Source organism: Castor canadensis, chromosome 15, assembly GCF_047511655.1.
Source record: "Castor canadensis chromosome 15, mCasCan1.hap1v2, whole genome shotgun sequence".
Taxonomy (NCBI): Eukaryota; Metazoa; Chordata; class Mammalia; order Rodentia; family Castoridae; genus Castor; species Castor canadensis.
The window spans coordinates 84,334,105-84,353,843 of NC_133400.1; the positions used below are offsets into that span (position 1 = coordinate 84,334,105).

A 19,739-nucleotide genomic window follows, 5' to 3' on the forward strand; every position below is an offset into this window, starting at 1 on the left:
GGATTCAAGTTCTATCAGACAAATTCTGTCACTTTTCAGGTGATAAATTCTCAGAGACCCCATACTCTAAGAACAGAATTTGGACAATTTTCTAGCTGCATTTTGAACTTTTCTTCCTTTCGTTTGACTATCATAAGCTCTTTCTTTGCAATTTTAATCAAATTTGTGGATTTTTCTCTTCTGATCTTTTGAAATCTTATCAACCTTTTGGGAACTAAGGTCTATATAAACAATCTTAACATTCCCAATTTAATCTTGTATTATCACAGAGAAGTGAAATCTGCTTTGTTTTGTCACTGTGCAATCCTACCACACCATCACATGATAATGAAATGTCAATACTCCTCAAACAATAATACAGCGACTTTGCAGATCTGGTCAGGAATTAGTGTCAGGGCATTTACACACATTCTTTCTTTCATAAGCCCCCACAACAATCCTATTAATTAGGCATGTCACCAAGACTACATTATTTGCAAAATAAAATATTAACATCTTCTATTGAGTTCTGCCAAAAATAAAAATGGTGTAGCTGGCTCCTTGCTTTAACCCTGTACTGGCATTTTCAACTTTTTAACCACATAGGAATTCATTAATTTTCTCCGACAGACTTCCTTGTAATGAATGGGCCATTTTTGAAAAGTACTTAGTTTTCACTTTAATCAAAGCCATATATAATAACTGCACAGTTATTGAGCTGATACACTTCCTGCCCAAAGCCAAATAACTGCTATTTAGGTGGCATGTAAACTCTATGGTGGGCGAAACAATCAGTTCCCCATGGTCTTTTATGAAGAATTAGATATGGGGCCTGTGCCTGCAGACTGGGAACCAGTGGGTAAAGGTTTTCCCACCATCCTCCAACTTTTTTGGGGGTCTAAACTGTAGAGTTGGGAGCAATTTTGCCATACCTTACTGAGTCTCCTTAGGGCTGGTTCTCCATCTTGACCCTGCTCCCTCACCCTGGTGTGGCTCCTACAGTAGGAAGAGACTTTTGTATCCAGGGGACTTCTGCATAGCTATACCTTGATATGCTTCACCACAATCCTTAAAAAAAAAGTCATCCTACAGATAAAGACCTTACTTTTCGTTTAACTTTTATTTCTGCAAGATTTACATATTACATGAAAACAACATAGATAGCAGAGGAATAGTTCTTTTTAGGCAGTCTTATGAGGCCAAATTATTTTAGCCCCATGCCAAATTCTCTAAATGTAAATCTGAAGAAGGCACACCAAATGTATGCCCTGGTTTATACATTCCAAGGAAAACACATTTTATATGTTGGGTTGCTACCTAGGATGCATTTACATCTATAAAAACTACCAGGTAGAAGCAATGACTTATAAAGGCTTATTTCTTTCTGAGCACCAGAAGTTTCATGGGCAGTATCTCCTTCAGCCCCATTTTTCTGTTAAGAAGGTGAATGGCAAAGATCGTGATTATTAAATGGCAGTTCTAAGAACTCTCTCCCATACAGAGTGCATCAGCCAAGACCCTGGCTCCAAGGCAAGAGTTATAACTGTACTGTGTTCTTCAGAGACAGTTTAAGAAGCCTAAGATAAGAAAGTTGACTACAGTAAAGTAAAAGTACGCTGACAGGCCAAATGGAAAATGGAACTTTAAGGTGTATCTTTCTGTATTTGACTGAACTGATATCCACATGTGTCTGTGCATCAATATGTATCTATCAATAGGTATATAAAGACATACATATCTATGTATATGAAGCAAATCAGATCATTACACATACATATATATGTAAAACATAAATTTAAATTCACCCTATATTTTAGAGCATTTGGAATATTTATGGGTATAATTATTTTTTAGAAGGAAAACATTACTCCTTTGAAAATACTGTAATAAATGAGATTAACCTATAATTTTGGCATTACATTTTCAATAGCTATTTACTCAACATTTACTGTGTATAAACACGGTGTAGGCTTTGTTTTTTAGTGACTCAGTTTTAAGGGGCATGGCTACTATTATTGTATTTCCTAGTATCTAGAACAGTGTCTGGTGAGCAATAAAAAATCAGTAAGTATTTGCTGAATGCATGAATGCATATTGTGTTACACACGACACAAAATTTTGAAGACTCCAATCTGCTTGTACAGATGTTTTGGCTGCTTTTTTTCATAACAATAAAAAAAAATGTGTTTGAGAAAAAAAATTCACCTTACCTGGCCTAGTTAGGTTTTGATTCAAATGAGATGGTTTCAGGGATAAATTTCCATGTTACAAAGAGAGGAAGGTTAAAAGATTTTATATATAGAAATAATAATGACTATAATGGTAAAATAATAACAATTATGGGTCTGAGAACAAAGGCATTAAATACATATTAATAATTAGGAGAGGTACTTCAAAGAATATGAGTACCTCAAAATATATTTTAATGAGCAAATTGAATTTGGTCTCAGTGAGAACCAAGCTGTTCTACTGAAAAGAATAAACCCTAGCAATCCACAATTAAAGGACACAGGGGGCCAATTCTGTGGAGATTAAGTTAAAGCCCACTTGGGAGGAAAGTGCCTACCCACACAGGTAAATTTATCTCCTTCAGGGCAAGCCAGGAAAGGGACCATTCACTTCATGTAGGTGAACACACTTGTCCCAGGAGGCCACTTTATTTACAGCTTCCTCCTACTGAGGATCAGGCTCATTTGTTTTTATATCTGAAATCTATGTGTAGTCCTTGCTCACATTGCATGTGTTATTATAAAACACCTTTCAGTATGCCAGCACTAAAATGGAGTGCTTCTAAACAAATGTTCTCTTAGGCAATAACTCCTTAATATAAACTGCATTGGGCAGTGATTGTAAAAAGAAAAGGGTAAGGCATATTCAAGGAAAATGTCTGGAAGAAATTTGCAATTAATATTTTACAAGACATTTAGATTCCACAGTTTCCTCCTTGCTGTTAAAATTTAAGAGCTTTTAAAAAACTGTATTCTTCTGTTATTACAACCTTAATTAAATTAATTTATACAGTGAATGCTCTAGTGATACTGCTGTAGACTTTCAATCAAAAAAGTCTTCTTGCCAGAGACAGTATGTGTTAAGACTTTGAAAAAAAAATGACATAGGCACAGTGCTATCAATGGTGCCAGGATATTTATCCCTGACATCTGATCATTAAAAAGGTCTTGGTACTTTTTCTACATCTCAACTAAGATACTTTTTAATTGAGCTAAATTAATCCAAAAAAGTCAAAATGAATCTTTCAGGTTGCCTTTGTGAGGATTTATTTCTCTCTGTGATACACAATGGTAGAACACTAACTTCTGCTGAATGACACTGCTGGTTAGTTGTGCCTATCTGAAACCCGAACTAAAGAATTCCATTACTTGGTGTGGGGATGCATACCTGTAATCTCAGCCCTCAGAAGGCTGAGACAGAAAGATACAGATTCGAGGGCAGCCTGGCGCTATCTTGTCTCAAAAAACAAATGGGAGAGAGGATTATCTTTAAGCACAATTTGTTACATCATCAAAGCAGAGACAGACAAAATTTGATCAAGAAAAAGTCAATCAAACAAGCCATTACACCAAGTCCAGTGGCTCATCAAGTAGTCTAGGCAGTACAGACATAGTCATAATATTCCTTTCAGGCTACAAAAAGCACTATTCAAATGTAATTGTGTGTGTGTGTGTGTGTGTGCATGTGTAACAAGAATTCTGTCAAAGTAGAAAAGCACTAAAGCATAAACTAAGAATGTATCAGTTCTGTTCATCCTTTGGATAGACCAACTAGAACAGGCTTGACCTTTGGCTGTTTCCTGCTAATACCTAGCTTACAGCTTGGCACACAGCAGGCACTCTTAATCATTTTTGATTTATTAACCTCATGAAATATCAGTGGTCAATGGGTATTGTACCTAAGATTTGATCTGTTGCTTATGCACCAAGCAAACATTTCTGGAGGAGAGTTTGATCAAACCAAGGAAATAACTCCCAGGCTCTCATTCCTTGCTCTCAATGTGGAACTGTCAATTTTGCTCCCTTGATTTCTAGTATTGTTTGGCCAGGATTTATGCTGAACATTTCAGAAGATGGAAGATCTAGTATATTTCTCAGTACAGGTGAGAAATGTATCCTCAATTATACTGCACTGCTTAGTATGGCCCTCATCTTTCACCCCAATACCCTCACCCCATCCTGCACTACAGGGCTCTAAAATCCATGCAGGACATGAAAAGGAGGGTGCCTTTAAATGAAAGTCGAATTGTGTACTGTTCAACAGTATACAATTCTATCAGCTTGTTCTTTCTTCCTGCGCTAACCATCTTCCATGTTTCCCTTAAGATAGGAAGATGGTGCATAAAGGGAAAAGTAAAACCCTAAACATTAATCAACTTTGGTTCCATGATAAAAGTTCCTCATGATACAAAATGACTGCAAAAGAAAATCACACAGGAAAAACAAAACAAAACAAAACACCCAGCACCATTTGATCTTGTTATAAATTGAAAGTTTGGGATATGTCAGAAAAAAAGGCAGCAACTGCCTTTTTAATGGATTTTATCCACAGGAAAATGATTATAACCAGAAAAGCTTTAAAGTGTCAGCTGGTGATGCAGTTTTCTTTACCCTTTCTATTTTTATTCAGAAAGAAATTGAAGGCATATGGCAAAGTGCATCATTAATTTCTTATTAATTTCATAATACGAAGACAACCAGTTGGAATAGTAGTGCTACAACTTTAAATTACTGAACTCACTCGGTATTTAGTGAGAGATTTAGCACAGCAGGGTTTCTGTTAAATTAAGTTGTGCCTTCACATCACAGTGGGAAAACAGGTGTATATTGGTTTAGAATTATGGAAATGTTGACTAATTCCAAGGCCTGTAATCAAACAAAAAGGTATCCTGTAATATTTTTCTCAAAAGAATATACATTAATCTTTCATGTCTGAATTCCACGTCTTCCTGTCCACCAAAGTCTTGCAGTTGAAAAGCAACCAGTTTCATGTTTACCCTGCAGCTGTTAAAGGTGATGTTTAACAGATAAATTCGTACATAAATGTGAAATGTGGAACTCTGTCCCCACTTACCACATTTGAAACAAACATAGCAAGTGTGTACACAGTAAAGGCTATGAATCTTACAAGTCAGATCTGACTTTTCAAATTTTTGTTTAACCTACCTCAAGTAACTGAGCATATGAAATTGAACTGGGTAAAAAGAAAGCAAAAGGCAATTCAACAATCATACTTTCCAACATCCAAATCACTGTCCTTAATATTGAGTCTCCAAAGTTACCACTTCCAAATTCCACATGTAGAAATTTTAAGAAAATGCACAACATTCAAAAATAAATTATATGTTCCATTTTTTTTTTTTTTTTTTTTTTGCTAAGGAAAGGGTGAGAGAAGATTTCACAGCAGAAGTATACTCATCAACACTTCTATGCATTTCAACATGTCCTATCATGTTTCTGGAGAACATTTCCACATCAGAAGATGGGAACTGTGCTTCTAGTACAGAAGATGCATCCAAATTAACCAAGGTTTGCATTCAGATAAAATATGATGCCATCTGGCATTAAAGCATATTATGGTAAATAACAATTCATTATTTCAAGTAATTTTTAAAACAGACCTGGAAAGAATTTTGTGTGTTATCATAAAGCATTTATTTTTAAGAGAAGGAACACAAAGTGATCTTTGCATTTGAGTAGGAGCTCTGAAAAATAATTTAAAAAATTTCCTTGTTGTTGGCTGAGCCAGTAAATATTTGCCTTCGTTGCTTCATTCAATAATATGACAAAACACTACAACCTTCTAGAATTACACTGGAAAAACTCCATTTACATAGAGAATGAAGCTAAAACATTACTACAATTTTTATGCTACTAAAAGCAAATACTAAAGCCTTGACAAAGGCAGCCTTACTAAAAACCACCTTGGAAGTTTTAGGGAGAAGTAGTTAAATTAAATTGGGGAGATGATTCTGGTACCACATTTGCTTTCCTATTCTTTGATTTTCTCCTTGAAAGGTAAAAATCAAAGTGGTATGATTTAGGACAAGATTTATAATTTGCTACTTTGGGGCGATTAAGAAGCTAATATTTTGAAAATGTATTGAGCATCTTGCTACTACAAATGTAAAATATTCAATGGATCTAGGGTGAATCACACAGTGCTATCTTTTCTGGCGGGTAAGGGAGATAAAACACTTATGTGTTCACATATACATACACATTTTGTATGTTTACAGATACATATAAGTGACAGAAAGTTAGACTTAACACCCTGAAAACATCAGGGACATTTGATCTTTCTTTTATTCTTTTTGTTCTTATGAAACTACTTTTCTGTAACATTGTACTTGTACCGCTTACCACAGTTCATTCAGTATAAACAATGCATACCATTGTAATTCTGAATTAGCTCATCATTGATATTTGAGCAATTTGGGAAATTTATACTAGCATGCAATACATAAAATTGTTTAAAAAAGTCCCTTAAAATATGGATTCTGATGAAGGTGCTATATGCAACATCAGTTCCTTTCTAATGAATTGTAATAATCATCAAGTATTATTGGGATGGAAATGTAAAAATTATTGTAAGCTCTGTATTTTCTGCTCTATATCAACATGAAGCCACAAATTGGGCATTAAAACACTGACTTTGTTAACCACCATTGACTGTTTAGAAATCATTAGGAGGCTTAATATTATGTCTGTATAGGGTACATTTTGTCCTTTCAAAAGAAAATCTAAAGATTAAATTTGAAAAGGGGCTCCTGGTGAGTAAAAGCTTTTCCTTTTCCATTTGCTTTGCTTGTGTGTGTTGGGTTTTTTTTTTTTTTTCTTTTTAAAATCTTAGCCCACCCAACACTCTTTGGCAGTCACTGTACCCAGTGGGGTCACTCTGATTTTCTAACCAGGGGACCTGCTATTTGAGAGCTCTTCCCATTAGCATTAATGCCAGTGCTTCTTTATGGGCCAGCCAACTGGTTTGGCTGCTGTCAAGAACAGAGAGGTCAGCAAACACTCCTCAAAAGACCAAAGTCATTTTTGGCACTAAGAACGCAAAACTAGAACTTTCAGTTGAAAAAAATCATTTTCAAGCAATAAAGTGATTTTGGTACAAAAGTAAACCGACTCACCCCAGGTAAAGTTTTAATATTGTGCAGTGCATTCTGGGCCTCAAGTGCAGCTTTTCTTGTATAAAACGTTACGAAACAACAACCTACAGAGAAAAATGAAAAGGTTTTAGAAATTTCTGTGAATGCTCTGCTTAGATATAATGGAGAGGAGGAGAACAAATAATCTACTTAAAAGGATTCACAATTTAAAAATAATAAAGTATATGAGAGCAGAATAACAACATCTCAAGAATTTACACAGTGCCTTTCATCTCAAATCACATATATTAGCTTTACCAATGTTGGATATCAACTTATAACCCTGTGCACCAACTATCTGGACTACAGCTATTCAAGAATGAGGGTGGGAGGTGGTGGCAGGGAGGTGAGGTGTTAATGGGACTTGTAGCATAGCAACCACATAAAGAAAGTATTTAATCATAATAACAATACCAGAAACTTGCATTAACTATAATTTTCTTAAAAGATATCTCTGCAATATCACACTTTTAAAGCACTTTCTAAACTCAAAGGTGTAGACAACTGGATTATAAATTTCTTACAAGTAGGGATAGGATAGTTGGTATTTTATCTCTACCACAGAACACAGCACAAAGTTCTGTACATATGACTGCTCAAACCTGGTGTGCCAAAGAGAAAAGCTGTACTTTAATCAGTTTAGAAATTAAGCTATAATATGAATGCACATGTGCCCAAACAGAGGTTAGCAGACTCTGGCCCATGCATTAAATGTGGCTGTGGCACACCTCTGGATGTGTGGCCCATGAGAGTCCAGGCTGAACCCCTGCCCACCCCTGCCCAGATAGGCCAGCAGACACCCTTGTTCTAACCAACCCCCTCCACCAAAGACAATGATGTTGAAACCTTTCAGTATTCTGAACAATGGCTGTCTCCTTGTACTTAAAAAGATATTGATTAATAGTTTGTTAAAATGAACATATGGTTTCATGGCACAACTAGGCTTAGGAACAAAGAATTGACAAAAACTTTAGAAATTTAAAGAAAAAAAACATGCTATTTTTCATTTGGGCTGTACTGGGTAAGTTGAAAATGAGAGAAAAAAAAATGAAGCGAGGCACTCAACCATAACTGAGTCTTTACCTCAATTTAATGATCCTAATAAATGGAGCCAGATAGGAATAGGAAGAGCTAAGAGGGGTACTCACACCACAATCACAGCAAGAGAAATGTACGATGCTTAGGCATCAGTAGTGATTCTATTTAGGGGAATGATACAAGTAAGACAAAGAGCGAAACAAAATGACACAGCTACAGGCAGATAGCTAACACTGCAAGCCATCAAAGATTTAGAATCTCATGTCAGCATTCTGATTTCTCAAAATAAGAAAACTCATTCAATGGAGTAGGGGAAAATAAAGTATAATATCAGTTATACAGCATTCTTAAACATATCTAAGATGGTTCCTCTTAATCTGGGAAATTGTGAACCTGTTATTTTACACTTGATTCAGCCAGAGTCCACCAGGAATAAACATGCAAAACCTCCATCTTTTGGACAAAGTAGAGTATGACCCTAGCTTCTTGGCATTGAAAAAAAAAAAAGCCATACATTCAAGGATCTGGAACCCTTTAAATATATCATTTGAATCACAGGAGAAGCTGAAAATTATGAGTTTCTTCAAAGAATCAAATATTTTATATGAGCTTCACTTTAGCTGTTTTGACTTCTCTGACCAGAGTTCATTTGGCCATACTACTTGACTCGTAGGACTTTTACTGAACAAACTTAACTAGTTATTTTAGATTTACTGACACAATGTAAGCCGAAGAAAAGCTACATGAATTGCTTCAAACTGAAGGATAATTTTGAAGGAAAGTCAGTTTCTGGTAACCTATTGCTTTATTTTTGTTTTTGTTTTGCAGTATTGGGGTTTGAACTCAGGGCCTCACACTGGCTAGGCAGGCACTCTATCATGTGAGTCATGTCCCCGGCTCCCCACTCTTTTTACTTGTCATTTCTGTAATCATTTTCTAGAGGAAGAAAAATATAAAAAATATAAACTATGCTTCACTAGGCTGAGTAGAGAAGAAGAAAAGCTTGCTGCTTTGTAAATGCAACACTCTGAGTAAGTTCTCTTTTCCTTCTCCTACGTTCATGAGTCAGCTTCCCCGATAAGGAAGCAATGAGGAAGTTCCAAATTTCAGCTTCACTTAATAACCAAAGCAGAATCTGATACTTTTAAGCAGGTAGCTTTTGGGGGTGAACACTTAAAAGAAAGATGTAAGAGATGAAGCAGTCTGCTTGTCTTAAAAGAAAGAGATTAAGGAAGAGTATGCTTGGGAGATTAAAAAAAATACGCTCAGAATCCAGAATGAAAAGTTTAGATTGGCCTAAAGGAACACAGAAGAGACAGGGGATTGAAAGTATTAAGTATACACAGTGGTAAGGCAAAAGCAACACGGGACAAAGATGATGTGAAGTGAGTAAATTGTGTGCTCTTGCATGGTGGGTCCACTTGAAGAGTGCTGATCAACAGTGGTCACAGGAATGAGGGAAGCTCTGACTTGGACACAAAAAGAAACTCCTGCTACTTCCCATTGAAAAAGAATCCCATTGCCTAAGAATCCACAAGGACCATGCAGTCCACCTGCTATTTAAGAATTAAAATGTTGCTGTTGTGGAAGAAGAAATTTTAAAACTAAAATTCACATTTTAGTGTGAATTTGGTTATTTAAGGTGTTTTCTTCTTGATCAAGGTTCTTTCAGTGAATGAATGTAAGGTGGGTGGTTTTGTGTTTTCTTTCTTTGAGAAAAGGAAAATTCTGAAGCTGGCATCTCAGCAGTTGTGGGAAAGTGAGTGAAGTGGTGGAAAGGAGTGAAGAAAGGTGACTAATGTACAGAAGAGGAAATGGGACAACACACCAAATCTCTCTAGCTTTTTCCAAGTTCACCCAAGGTTCACTCTTTCTGTGTGACTGTTAGGGTGAAATCAGGAAAAGATTGCTATAGATCCTTTCAAATTATGCATAGCTCTTATTTATTTGTTTTACTGTATATCCACTTAAACAGAGATTCTTTAAACTATATCAAGGTATTTCTAGTTTTATTGTAACAGCATAGGAGAACGACCTAGATAACATGTATATGCTTCCCTCACTGCTTGCATATTTGCCACAAACACAAGAGCTCAGCTCCACAGGTGCCATAACTTGGCAGTTAAACTTAGAATCTTTATGTGTCCTGCCTCCAAGTGGGCACAGCCTTTTTGCCACAGTCCACAGCTTGGTGAGCAGAGCCCAGTTTATATTCCTGACCCTACTCACAGTACCAGCAGGCAGGCTGTGCAATAATGACTTGTACAAACGTGAGGGTTGTGAGACAGATAATAAGACTGGGAATATTATTCTAAGAGTCTTCTTTTGGTTTCATAGTTTGGTTCCTGAATGGCATAGAGGAAAATATATTATTTTCTCTACACTTTAGTTTCATTACCTATAAATCAGAAAACAAAAACCAGATCTGCCTAAAATCCTCTACCACCCTCAGATATACAGATATACAGCCATAGTGTTTCATTCAGAACAAATTTTCTTAAAAAATAAAAATTTTTAACCTTTATTGGGCTAAAAATGACTTACACTTCATTTGGCACAAAGTGTTTGGTTAAGTTATCTTAAAATACAGACCTCTAAATTTAAACAATCGCCTTAGATGCAGTAGTTAATACTTCCTCTCTAACGGGACTTTGATTGGTACATTTCCAGAATGAGAATGTATGTGAAAGACTACTGTTTCTGTCAGTATTCTCCCAGCTAACAATCATAGTCTTTTTATCCATCCACTTAATATATAAATTAAAATCTTAGACTCATTGTTCTACACAGAATATCTCAACAAAGGAAGGGAGAAGTATTATTATTTTTCCCTGGTATGGAAATTATTACGGCAAAAGGTTAGGGAGCTACTATAGATCCCAGATAACCCATAAAGGCTCAACAGCATGAAATTTTCTTTCTTGCTGGCCCTAACTGAAAGTACAGCTGTTAAGGGAACCACCTGTCTCTTAGATTTTCCCATGCCAGCTGTAACTCAGGTCTAAAATATGCTGGATTCATTTTCAGGTCAGCTGCAACACCAGATGGCCCAGCCATCATATTCAGGGGACAAGGTCTCCCTCCTTCTGCAGGTTCTGCTTCAAACATTAGTGTTAGGTGGGTGGTTAAATATCTACAATACCCAGATGCTCTCCGGTGGTCAGTGGTTGCAACATGAATCAGTGAGGCCAATCCCTTTGGCCTCATTGTTCATTTCTGGACCCTTCCCGTCTTTTCCCTGCTATCCATGGGGTACCTAGAAAGACTCTGTTCATGTAAAAGAGAAGCAGCCTGGCCCAGGGCCTCTAGGGATCATGCAGTCCGATGAGTCAGGTGCTTCAACAAGTTGCAACATTCTTATTTCTGCTTCATGCTGGTAATTTTTGCTGCTTCACATTTTTCTAGTTTGCTCAATTGACACTGTCTAATGAGCACTTACACTTTTATAATTTGTGCTACCCTTACCCAGTCATTCAGGAGTTTCTGCCAGTGGCAGCAGCCACGTTAGAAAAGGCAGATGACGTTCAACATCCAATTGTTGTTCCAACAACTTCAACAACTCATTGTGTTAATGAACATTTTGGAAGTTAGAGCCCCAAATACCTAATCATTCTTCAAGTGTCTATTTAACAACTCCTTCCATTATTCCTCACCAGTACTTTTTAAATTCACAGATGAAATAGATACAGTAGGGAAACTTGAGAGGTGATCCCAGAACCCTCATTATAGTCTCAGGCCCATGAAGAGTCTAACTTTTCCACTACTGATGACTCCCTTTGCTGATCATCAAAAGATTCTGATGATTCTGTATATACCTTAGAGGGGTAATACATTTACTGGCCATTAGCATCCCATTGTGAATTAATTCTGCTGCTTAACTTTGAAAATCTAGCACAGTCCCTAGGAAGAGAATATGAGATATAGGGAACATGGAAGAAAGGTCCTGGAATACACAATCTGTGTGGCGGCAAGCCCTGTGAGGCCTCGCAAGGAGCATCTCTGGGTGGCCAAGAAATAGCAAGACAACAATGGGCAGTGAGGGAAGAAGACAAGACATTGAAAAGCTACCTATTTCCAAGCTCCCATCTGTCATTCCTTCTACCTTCCTCCCCAGAGTCCCATTAGAGGCACTTGCAGCTTTTCACCACCCAGCTTCCCAGAAATGGGTAAGTTCAGCAATAGAGTTGTGTATGTTCAGCTGGAAAGCAAGCTGTAATCAGTGTCATAATTGTGAGATATGATTATACCATCATGTATCAGAAGCTGAGAGTGGCAATTTCCAGAGAGGCTGAGTGCTACATACTCCAAGTAGGGTAGTTGGTGTCTGTCTGTATCTTTTTCACTAATAGTTTCTGCTGTCATAAAGAATTCCCTCAGGTAACTTTTCCAGCTTAAATGCTAGATAATTCGAGATACTGTTACATGAAGGCCCTAATAAGATAGGCAAGGGTATCTACATGTACACACACACACACACACACACACACACACACACACAAATCATAATTCAAAAATCATCAAAGTCACAAAACACTCAACTTTACTGAAAGACCTTAATTTTAAATGATCAAGTAGATTTATCCACAATGAAACCATCTGGATTATCACAAATCTTTTCAAACTACAGCTGTTTCTCTTGAAAATCTTTACTTGGAAACTCTTGGTAATAATATCCACAGGGGGAAAAATGTAATTCTTATGTAGAGATAACCAGTTTATATCATAGCTTGCCTTGATTCACACAGCAATTTATTTACATTCTTCAGCATGGAGGATAGACACAGCCTTGGAGAATAATACTACGGATCAGATTTTAAAATTAATTCTGCCCTTAAGAAAACTGACACCATACTCATTAAAGAAACTTTGCCCCAGGTTTCTAAACTTTGCTGCACTGGGGAAGAGCAGAACTAAACTTTGATGCTTTGGAGGTCCCATTTTTAAAAAGGCAGTTTTCTTTAAGAACTTTGTCCCTAAAATATGAACAATAAGGCAGTTTAAAAAAATTAAATCTGTGTGTCTGCTTTTAAAGAATACAAGTATTGACAGGAGTTCACCGACTTGAATGGGTTTCCATAATTGAAATAGTCATTCAACAGCTGCAGGGCAAAAATTTCAGATCACTTGCCAACAATATCCATTCTGAGTAGCTAAAGCCAATCCTATGACAAATCATGCCTTATGACTCTCCTACAGCCACCAGCCTAGACTGAGGATAAATTTTCCTGCATAAAGTTGGTCTCTTAACTGGCCAAAAGGACCTATTTGGAATGTTCTAATTGTTAATTTTTTTTCTTATACTATTCTTTGGTAATATTTTAATATGGAAAGTTGTGGTACATTTTTTGAGATACAAATAATCACAAAACTTGAAGACTGAAGAGAAAAGGTAGAAATGATTTTGTATAATTCTGTGGCTAACATGATAAAATAAAAAGTATTTCAGGGTTGGAGCTTGTGCTGTGTGAAAACAGCAATCTACTCTAAGTGAACTCAGAGGGGTTTATCCATGTCTTCAAAGCCATATAACATCTTAAATATATGTAATCTATTTTGTTTTCTAAATCTAAGCAAACAGGTGTTTGGAAACAGTTATACAGTGACCAGGTGATGACTACTTGCTACACTTCTTTTTTAAACAAAGTAATAGTCCTAGCAGACAAATTCAATTCAAGGTATATTTGAATTCAAGACATCAACAAAGTCATTATGTTGTGAACTGAAAATTCCCTTACAGGCTGCCTTTGAATTCTAAGGGACTGATAGATCAAGGGACTACAGCCTTGGAAGTGAACCTGCTACGGATGGCTTTTTTCCCTTCTGTGAATGAAGTTCTCATTTTTATCCACATTTGCAAACAAATCAGATGCCTGCTTTATGCAGCTTGAATTGCAATTGGGATTTTGACTTCTTGTCAAATCAAGAGCATGCAAGCCAGTTTAAGTAAAAAAAAAAAAAAAGGACACTTTCCTCACACTTGATTTTCCTTGTAATCTATTTTCTTCCCTCTATTCTAGCCACTATGTAGAGAACTTAATACCTAAGTGATGGATTTTTTTGTGTTCATGTGAATCTCCTTTACACTACAGCTTCAACTAACACTGGCTTTGCTCATACCAAGACCCTCTATACTTTCATTTTCTACAAAGCAGGTAAAGGTTCAAAAAAACCCCATCAAAAAGCCCCTGAATAATTTTTTTTAAAGAAAACCTAGTATTTATCTTAAAAAAGTGAGGATTAATTGTTTAGTGATCTAGAAGGTGACTATACTTTCAGCATCTTGAGGCAAAAAACAAGGATAAAATGCCATTCTTAGAAAATACAAAGATGTTTGAAGAGACCAGTTGGTACCCCGGAGACTCACAGATATATCTCTTTCCTCAGCCAAAAGTCTGCCCATCCCAGAAATCAAAACCCTATCAACTGAAACCACAATCACTGCACTATTATTAACTGATGGTCTCTGTGGTCCTGGGCGGTAGGTGTTTATTTCTTCTGCTTTGTCTTTAGCACACCGCTTGCTTTCGAGGGATGCAAGATATGACTTAAAGTGATGGTATTAATTTCACAGGTACATTTAAAGTTTAATCCCCTTTCTGCTAAACATATTTATGTGTTCCTGCTTATGATTTTGTCACTGTGGCTTCTCCATACTTGGATGCCAAAATGAGATCACTTGCAATGACATAAAATGAGAGACAGGAATGGGAGGCATAAAAATAGTGGCAATCAAAGCAAAAATGAGTCAGCTGAAGAGGAATGTGCAAGAAGATGAAGGTTTGTTTTACATACCTCTGTTCTTTATTACTTTAACTCCCCAAACTAAGGAATAATTAAACTACAAGAAATGAAGGTGGCATTGCTTCTTGTGGCTTCTAGGTCCTTTCTGTAGAATCACAAAATTTTGCAAGCTAACTCTTACCAGTCTAACCCTTCATTCCACTTAAAGATTCCCCCAGTCACACAAATAGTTGAGAAAAAGAAAAAAAAAAAGAAAAAACCCAAAACACTCCAATAATTATTGCACACTAGCACCCTTCCAAATCACTACCTTACATAGGGAGACCATCCTCTGAATTATCTGATGGGTTGCTCCTTATTCTAAGAGATCCTCAGACTCCTTTAATGTCATCTAAATGTCTTTTTATAATCTAAACCTCTCTTGTTTTAAGTGTTTCTCCAATATTAAGAGGAGCCTTTTCTCCTTTCTAAAAGTGGTACTTTTGTAGCTAGAATAGCAGCTGCCCAAAACAAATGCTGATTGCTACAGCAATCAACTTTTAATGGAACTATAGCTAATTAGCTGAGTTTTATAAGTTTGATATAACTGGCACCCTGATGTATGAAGTATTACCATCTGGCTACTACCTAGGAAACAGAGAAACAATGCTGCCATTCTGCTTCTAGTACTTGAATTATGTGGATATCACCAATTAAGATTACCAAATGCCATCCCAAGAGAATCCTCTGAGGTATTTTTGGTGACAAAGCAGGACGTGCACTTTTCCTCTGGCTGCCTGGGGCGGGGATGTTCCTCCCTCAATCCTGATTTGGTTGGATCACTCCTATACAGCAAATCTGAGCCAACTTTTGAGTTAAGGAGGGAACGCTGATGTTATCGGGCTGAGGGGCAACTTCACACTTCCCTTCACTCTCCACCTGACACATGGCCACGAGATCCAGGCTGATGGGAAAGCTCTCTAAATCTTCTGCCAGGAAAATGGAGGCAGGCCCCTCCCCTCTAGACTAAATCTACTGCATTTTTCAAACTCTTTTAGAAAGAAACTGAAGACTGATGCATGTACTACAACATTTCCTAACACATTATTATGTAAATTTCAACTAAAGCACAGAACAGATTAAAAAAAAGATACATAGAGCAAAATTGTAGGAATCTGCTTTTTCCCTTTCCTGGGTTCTCTGAAGCAAGCCACTTATGTTAAACCGTTTCAAATGTCTAATAGCTGTGAAAGTATCTGAAGAATTTTAATGTCACCCCCTTTTCCCCTAGTGAGACAACTGCTGCATTCAGCTGTCTCCTGACCTTCTCCCCTGCTCCACACATCAGAAGGGTAAGTTTATGGGTGAGGTGTATGCTTGTTCAGGTGCAACAGGGGACTGTGGGGAAAAAAGAGGCTCCTCTGCTACAGAAAGTACTATCTGTCCTTTGAAGTTAAAGATAATAAGTAAATAGAGGATTTGATTACATTTTCTATTTTTCAAATATTAAGTCCAGAGATGTAAGGAGGAGTGTGTTTTTCTCTATAGGTAAGAAAAATACTAATAACTAGAGTGAACATAAAAAGTTAGCTAGATGGTCATAAAGTCAGTATGACTGCAACAATTCACTGGCCAGTCAAGTCTCTTAGGATTCTTCCTCATGAGATAGAGACTAGATATTAGTGGGGGTAGCAACAGTAAAGAGTGAGTGAACCAATATATTGTCACATATATCAAGGAAGGTATCATAGGGTTAAATGCAGTATAAGGTAGTTCTGTCTTGAATCCTATTAAAAAAGGATTTAGTTTCTAAAGTACTGAGGGACCTCATTAAAAAGAAGTTTCTAATATGAGGTTATTTCATAGTATAGATTCTCTTGAGTATGGGATGGCATTATAATTAGGAGCCTAGTAGCAGTACAGTAGGTTAAAATCCTATCTTTTGATTCTTAGTTTCAGCATACTGTACTATTACAACATGCTTCTAGACCAGGTCAATCTCTTAAGTCCCAACTTCATTGTCCTGCTTAAATGTAAATGAGTGTGAGTCAACTTATATCCACTAGACAAAAATACAGGCCCTCTATTGTCAGCTTCAATAAATTACAGACTCTGAGTTAGCCCAGAACCTCAATAAAGTATCCTTGGTACCAGTGACACTATAACTTTTTACTGATCTCCAATAGGTTTGTCTGAACTATCTAAAAGGGCATTTGTGATCCAGAATAGAACACAGATTATTTTTTCTGGAATGGAATGAAGTACTTGTTACCTACTTCCTTACTCTGGTCTTACAAAGTAAAATGGTGAGGCAAGTCTTCTGGCTCTACAAACCATAATGTTAGGCTAAAGATTTGCGCTTATTTTAGACTTTTTTAAAAAATTTATTATAGTCTGTGATACTGAAGAGCTAATATTTATGGCTTTATAACTATACCTACCTTACTCCAAAAAACAGCTAAGTCAGTTCCCATGTGCAGATAGTTCAGGGGGATATTTTTATGTATTGCCTGAAAAAGTATAAATCACATAAGAAATTCACTTTGGAGCCAAGTTTAAATTGGTCCCTGAGTTCTAATGGCAGAGGCAGGAGTTTTCAAAGTATACTGGATACTTCTCTCCTACTTCATTCATAATTGTAGTGAGTCCAGTATTCTAGTCATCCCTTATTAGCACCTCACACTGACAGGGTATTTGACAAATGAAATTAACCTCGTTAAGCCTCTGATTGTTACTAACATAGGGTTAGTAACAGCAGCTATATATTTGTTGTTTATGGAAGTATGTAACAGCTCCTGGCACACACAAAAAGTGCTAATTAATGTTAGAGGTTATTGTCTACCTTAAATTCATTGTGTTTTCTATAAAGCTCTGGCCCAAACAGACCCTAAGCAGGTTCCTTTTAAGGTAGGAAGGGGCAGGCTGTAGTTATTAACCTAATTTTATAACAAATGAAACTGAGGTAGACAGACAGCAGTGGCAGGCATACCACATGCTGAGCTGCCCTTATTGAGTATTTGGATGATACTAGCTCCTGGGAGAGTGAGGGGCCTCTTTTCTACGTGATGACCATGACCTCTTTAATAGGGTTTAGAATTGATTTTGTTGACTTGTTTTCTGTAGTAATTACTTAGAACTAGCCAAGTGTAGCCATTTGCATGGCCTGTGAATACTCTGAACATCCATTTACGTGGCCTTTAACTAGTCAATTTTAATGGAATCATTTTGATTGACTTTCCTATTCAGGGCACAACAAAATTTTCCTAAACTGTACACTCCACAGTATGCCCGTAAGAGGCAAAAATTTCCCAAACAGTTTATTTGAAATAAAACCCATTGCTAGCTAATGAACATACCCAGGTTTCATTACCATAAAAGTTCTTTAGCCACAGAGTTGTCACTTCCTTTTAATTCAGCAACAACAGAGGAAAAAGAAAAAAAGCTTCCCAGGAGAGGAAAAGAAGGAACGTGTCAGGCAGAAGTCTAGGATACAGATCACCAGATGTGTTAGGTATACCCTGGACAAAGGGGTTCCCAGAAGCTGTACTTCATTCTGAGAGTTCCCATCACATAGTAGGATGCAGGAAACTGCTGTCTCTTATCATGACTCTGTAGTTGCTTGAGTCTCATGGTACCCTAATGATCATTGCAGTTCTGTGAAGGCAACAACTATGTCTTAGGCTTCCTTGGTCCCTGTGCACCTTCACCCATGAGACAGTGCATGATACCAGGCATCTAGTACCCCAGTTAAGACTTAATGATTGACAGGGCTGGGGGTGTGGCTTAATGGTAGAGTACTTGTCTACCATGCTTGAGGCCCTGAGTTCAATCCCCAGCACTACCAAAAATAAAATTTAGTAACTGACTCACCTCAAGGCTTTTTACTTCCTATTGGCTCAATTAATAGCATTAGTTCCATGAGCCTTTCTAATTTTACAAATGGTAAAAATGCTCTATGCAACAATCTTTAGTCTGCTTCCTGAGAAGAAGTATAGTTTACCAATTTCTGACCCCAAATAACTTCGGTTTAATGGTTAGATAATACAGAGTTGGTTCAATTAATTTAATAATGTACACCCTGTATGCTCAGAATGTTTTATATGCCCAGAATCAGGCAGACAGACCACACCAAATAAAGGTAGGTCCTTTTCTTCCTTCTACTATATTAATTTTAGGGATACCATGAAGGCTTCCTCTATCTACATCTAGGGTAATCAATAACTAACACATCATTCAAGTGATAATGCTTTTAATAGTAGAGGAAATAGTGCTAATAATGATTCTGAGACAAGAGATGAAAGCCAGGGCTGTGTAGAGCAAAACCACACAATATACCCTCTTTGTTTTTTTTCTATCTTTTCTCCCAATTATTCCTTTCCCTTCTGAGATCTGTACATTTAGTTTGTGTCTTTTTTCTTTTTTTTTTTGACACTACTGAGGCTTGAACTCAGGGCCTTATGATTGCTAGGCAGGCATTCTACCACCAGAGCATACCACCCTTGTACTTTTACTTTGAAGCTTAAATTGATACTTAAATAAAAAATTCCTCAGAAGAATCAACACTGTGGTGTATTTTCCCAATGATTTATATTGCAGTGTAAATAAATCTATGATGACAGGCTTTGAAAAGAGTTTATACAGTGAGAACATGGGAGCTGGGGCATAAGGTAGTGCTATGAGAGAGGAAAAATGACCCTAAAAATTAGGTGGCCAGGAGAAGGTGAAAAACTCTGGTCACTCTGTGACTATGGACAAGGGTTGTTCCTGATTTCAATGTGATCAACTTCAAATGTTGTGCTGAAAAGAGATCATCTTTCCGTCAACAATCATCTCATTTAAG

General features: G+C 36.9%; 1 protein-coding gene across 32 annotated transcripts in view; it reads right to left on the reverse strand.

The window, feature by feature from the left end:
* The window catches only part of Celf2 (CUGBP Elav-like family member 2), an 808,044-nt gene that overhangs the window by 106,565 nt on the left and 681,740 nt on the right, over nt 1–19,739 (reverse strand). For all 32 annotated transcript variants that reach the window (XM_074056689.1, XM_074056688.1, XM_074056690.1 and 29 more), the window contains one exon: nt 7,124–7,206. In XM_074056689.1, the coding sequence (XP_073912790.1) occupies nt 7,124–7,206 (83 nt within the window). The remainder of the gene's footprint in view (nt 1–7,123; nt 7,207–19,739) is intronic.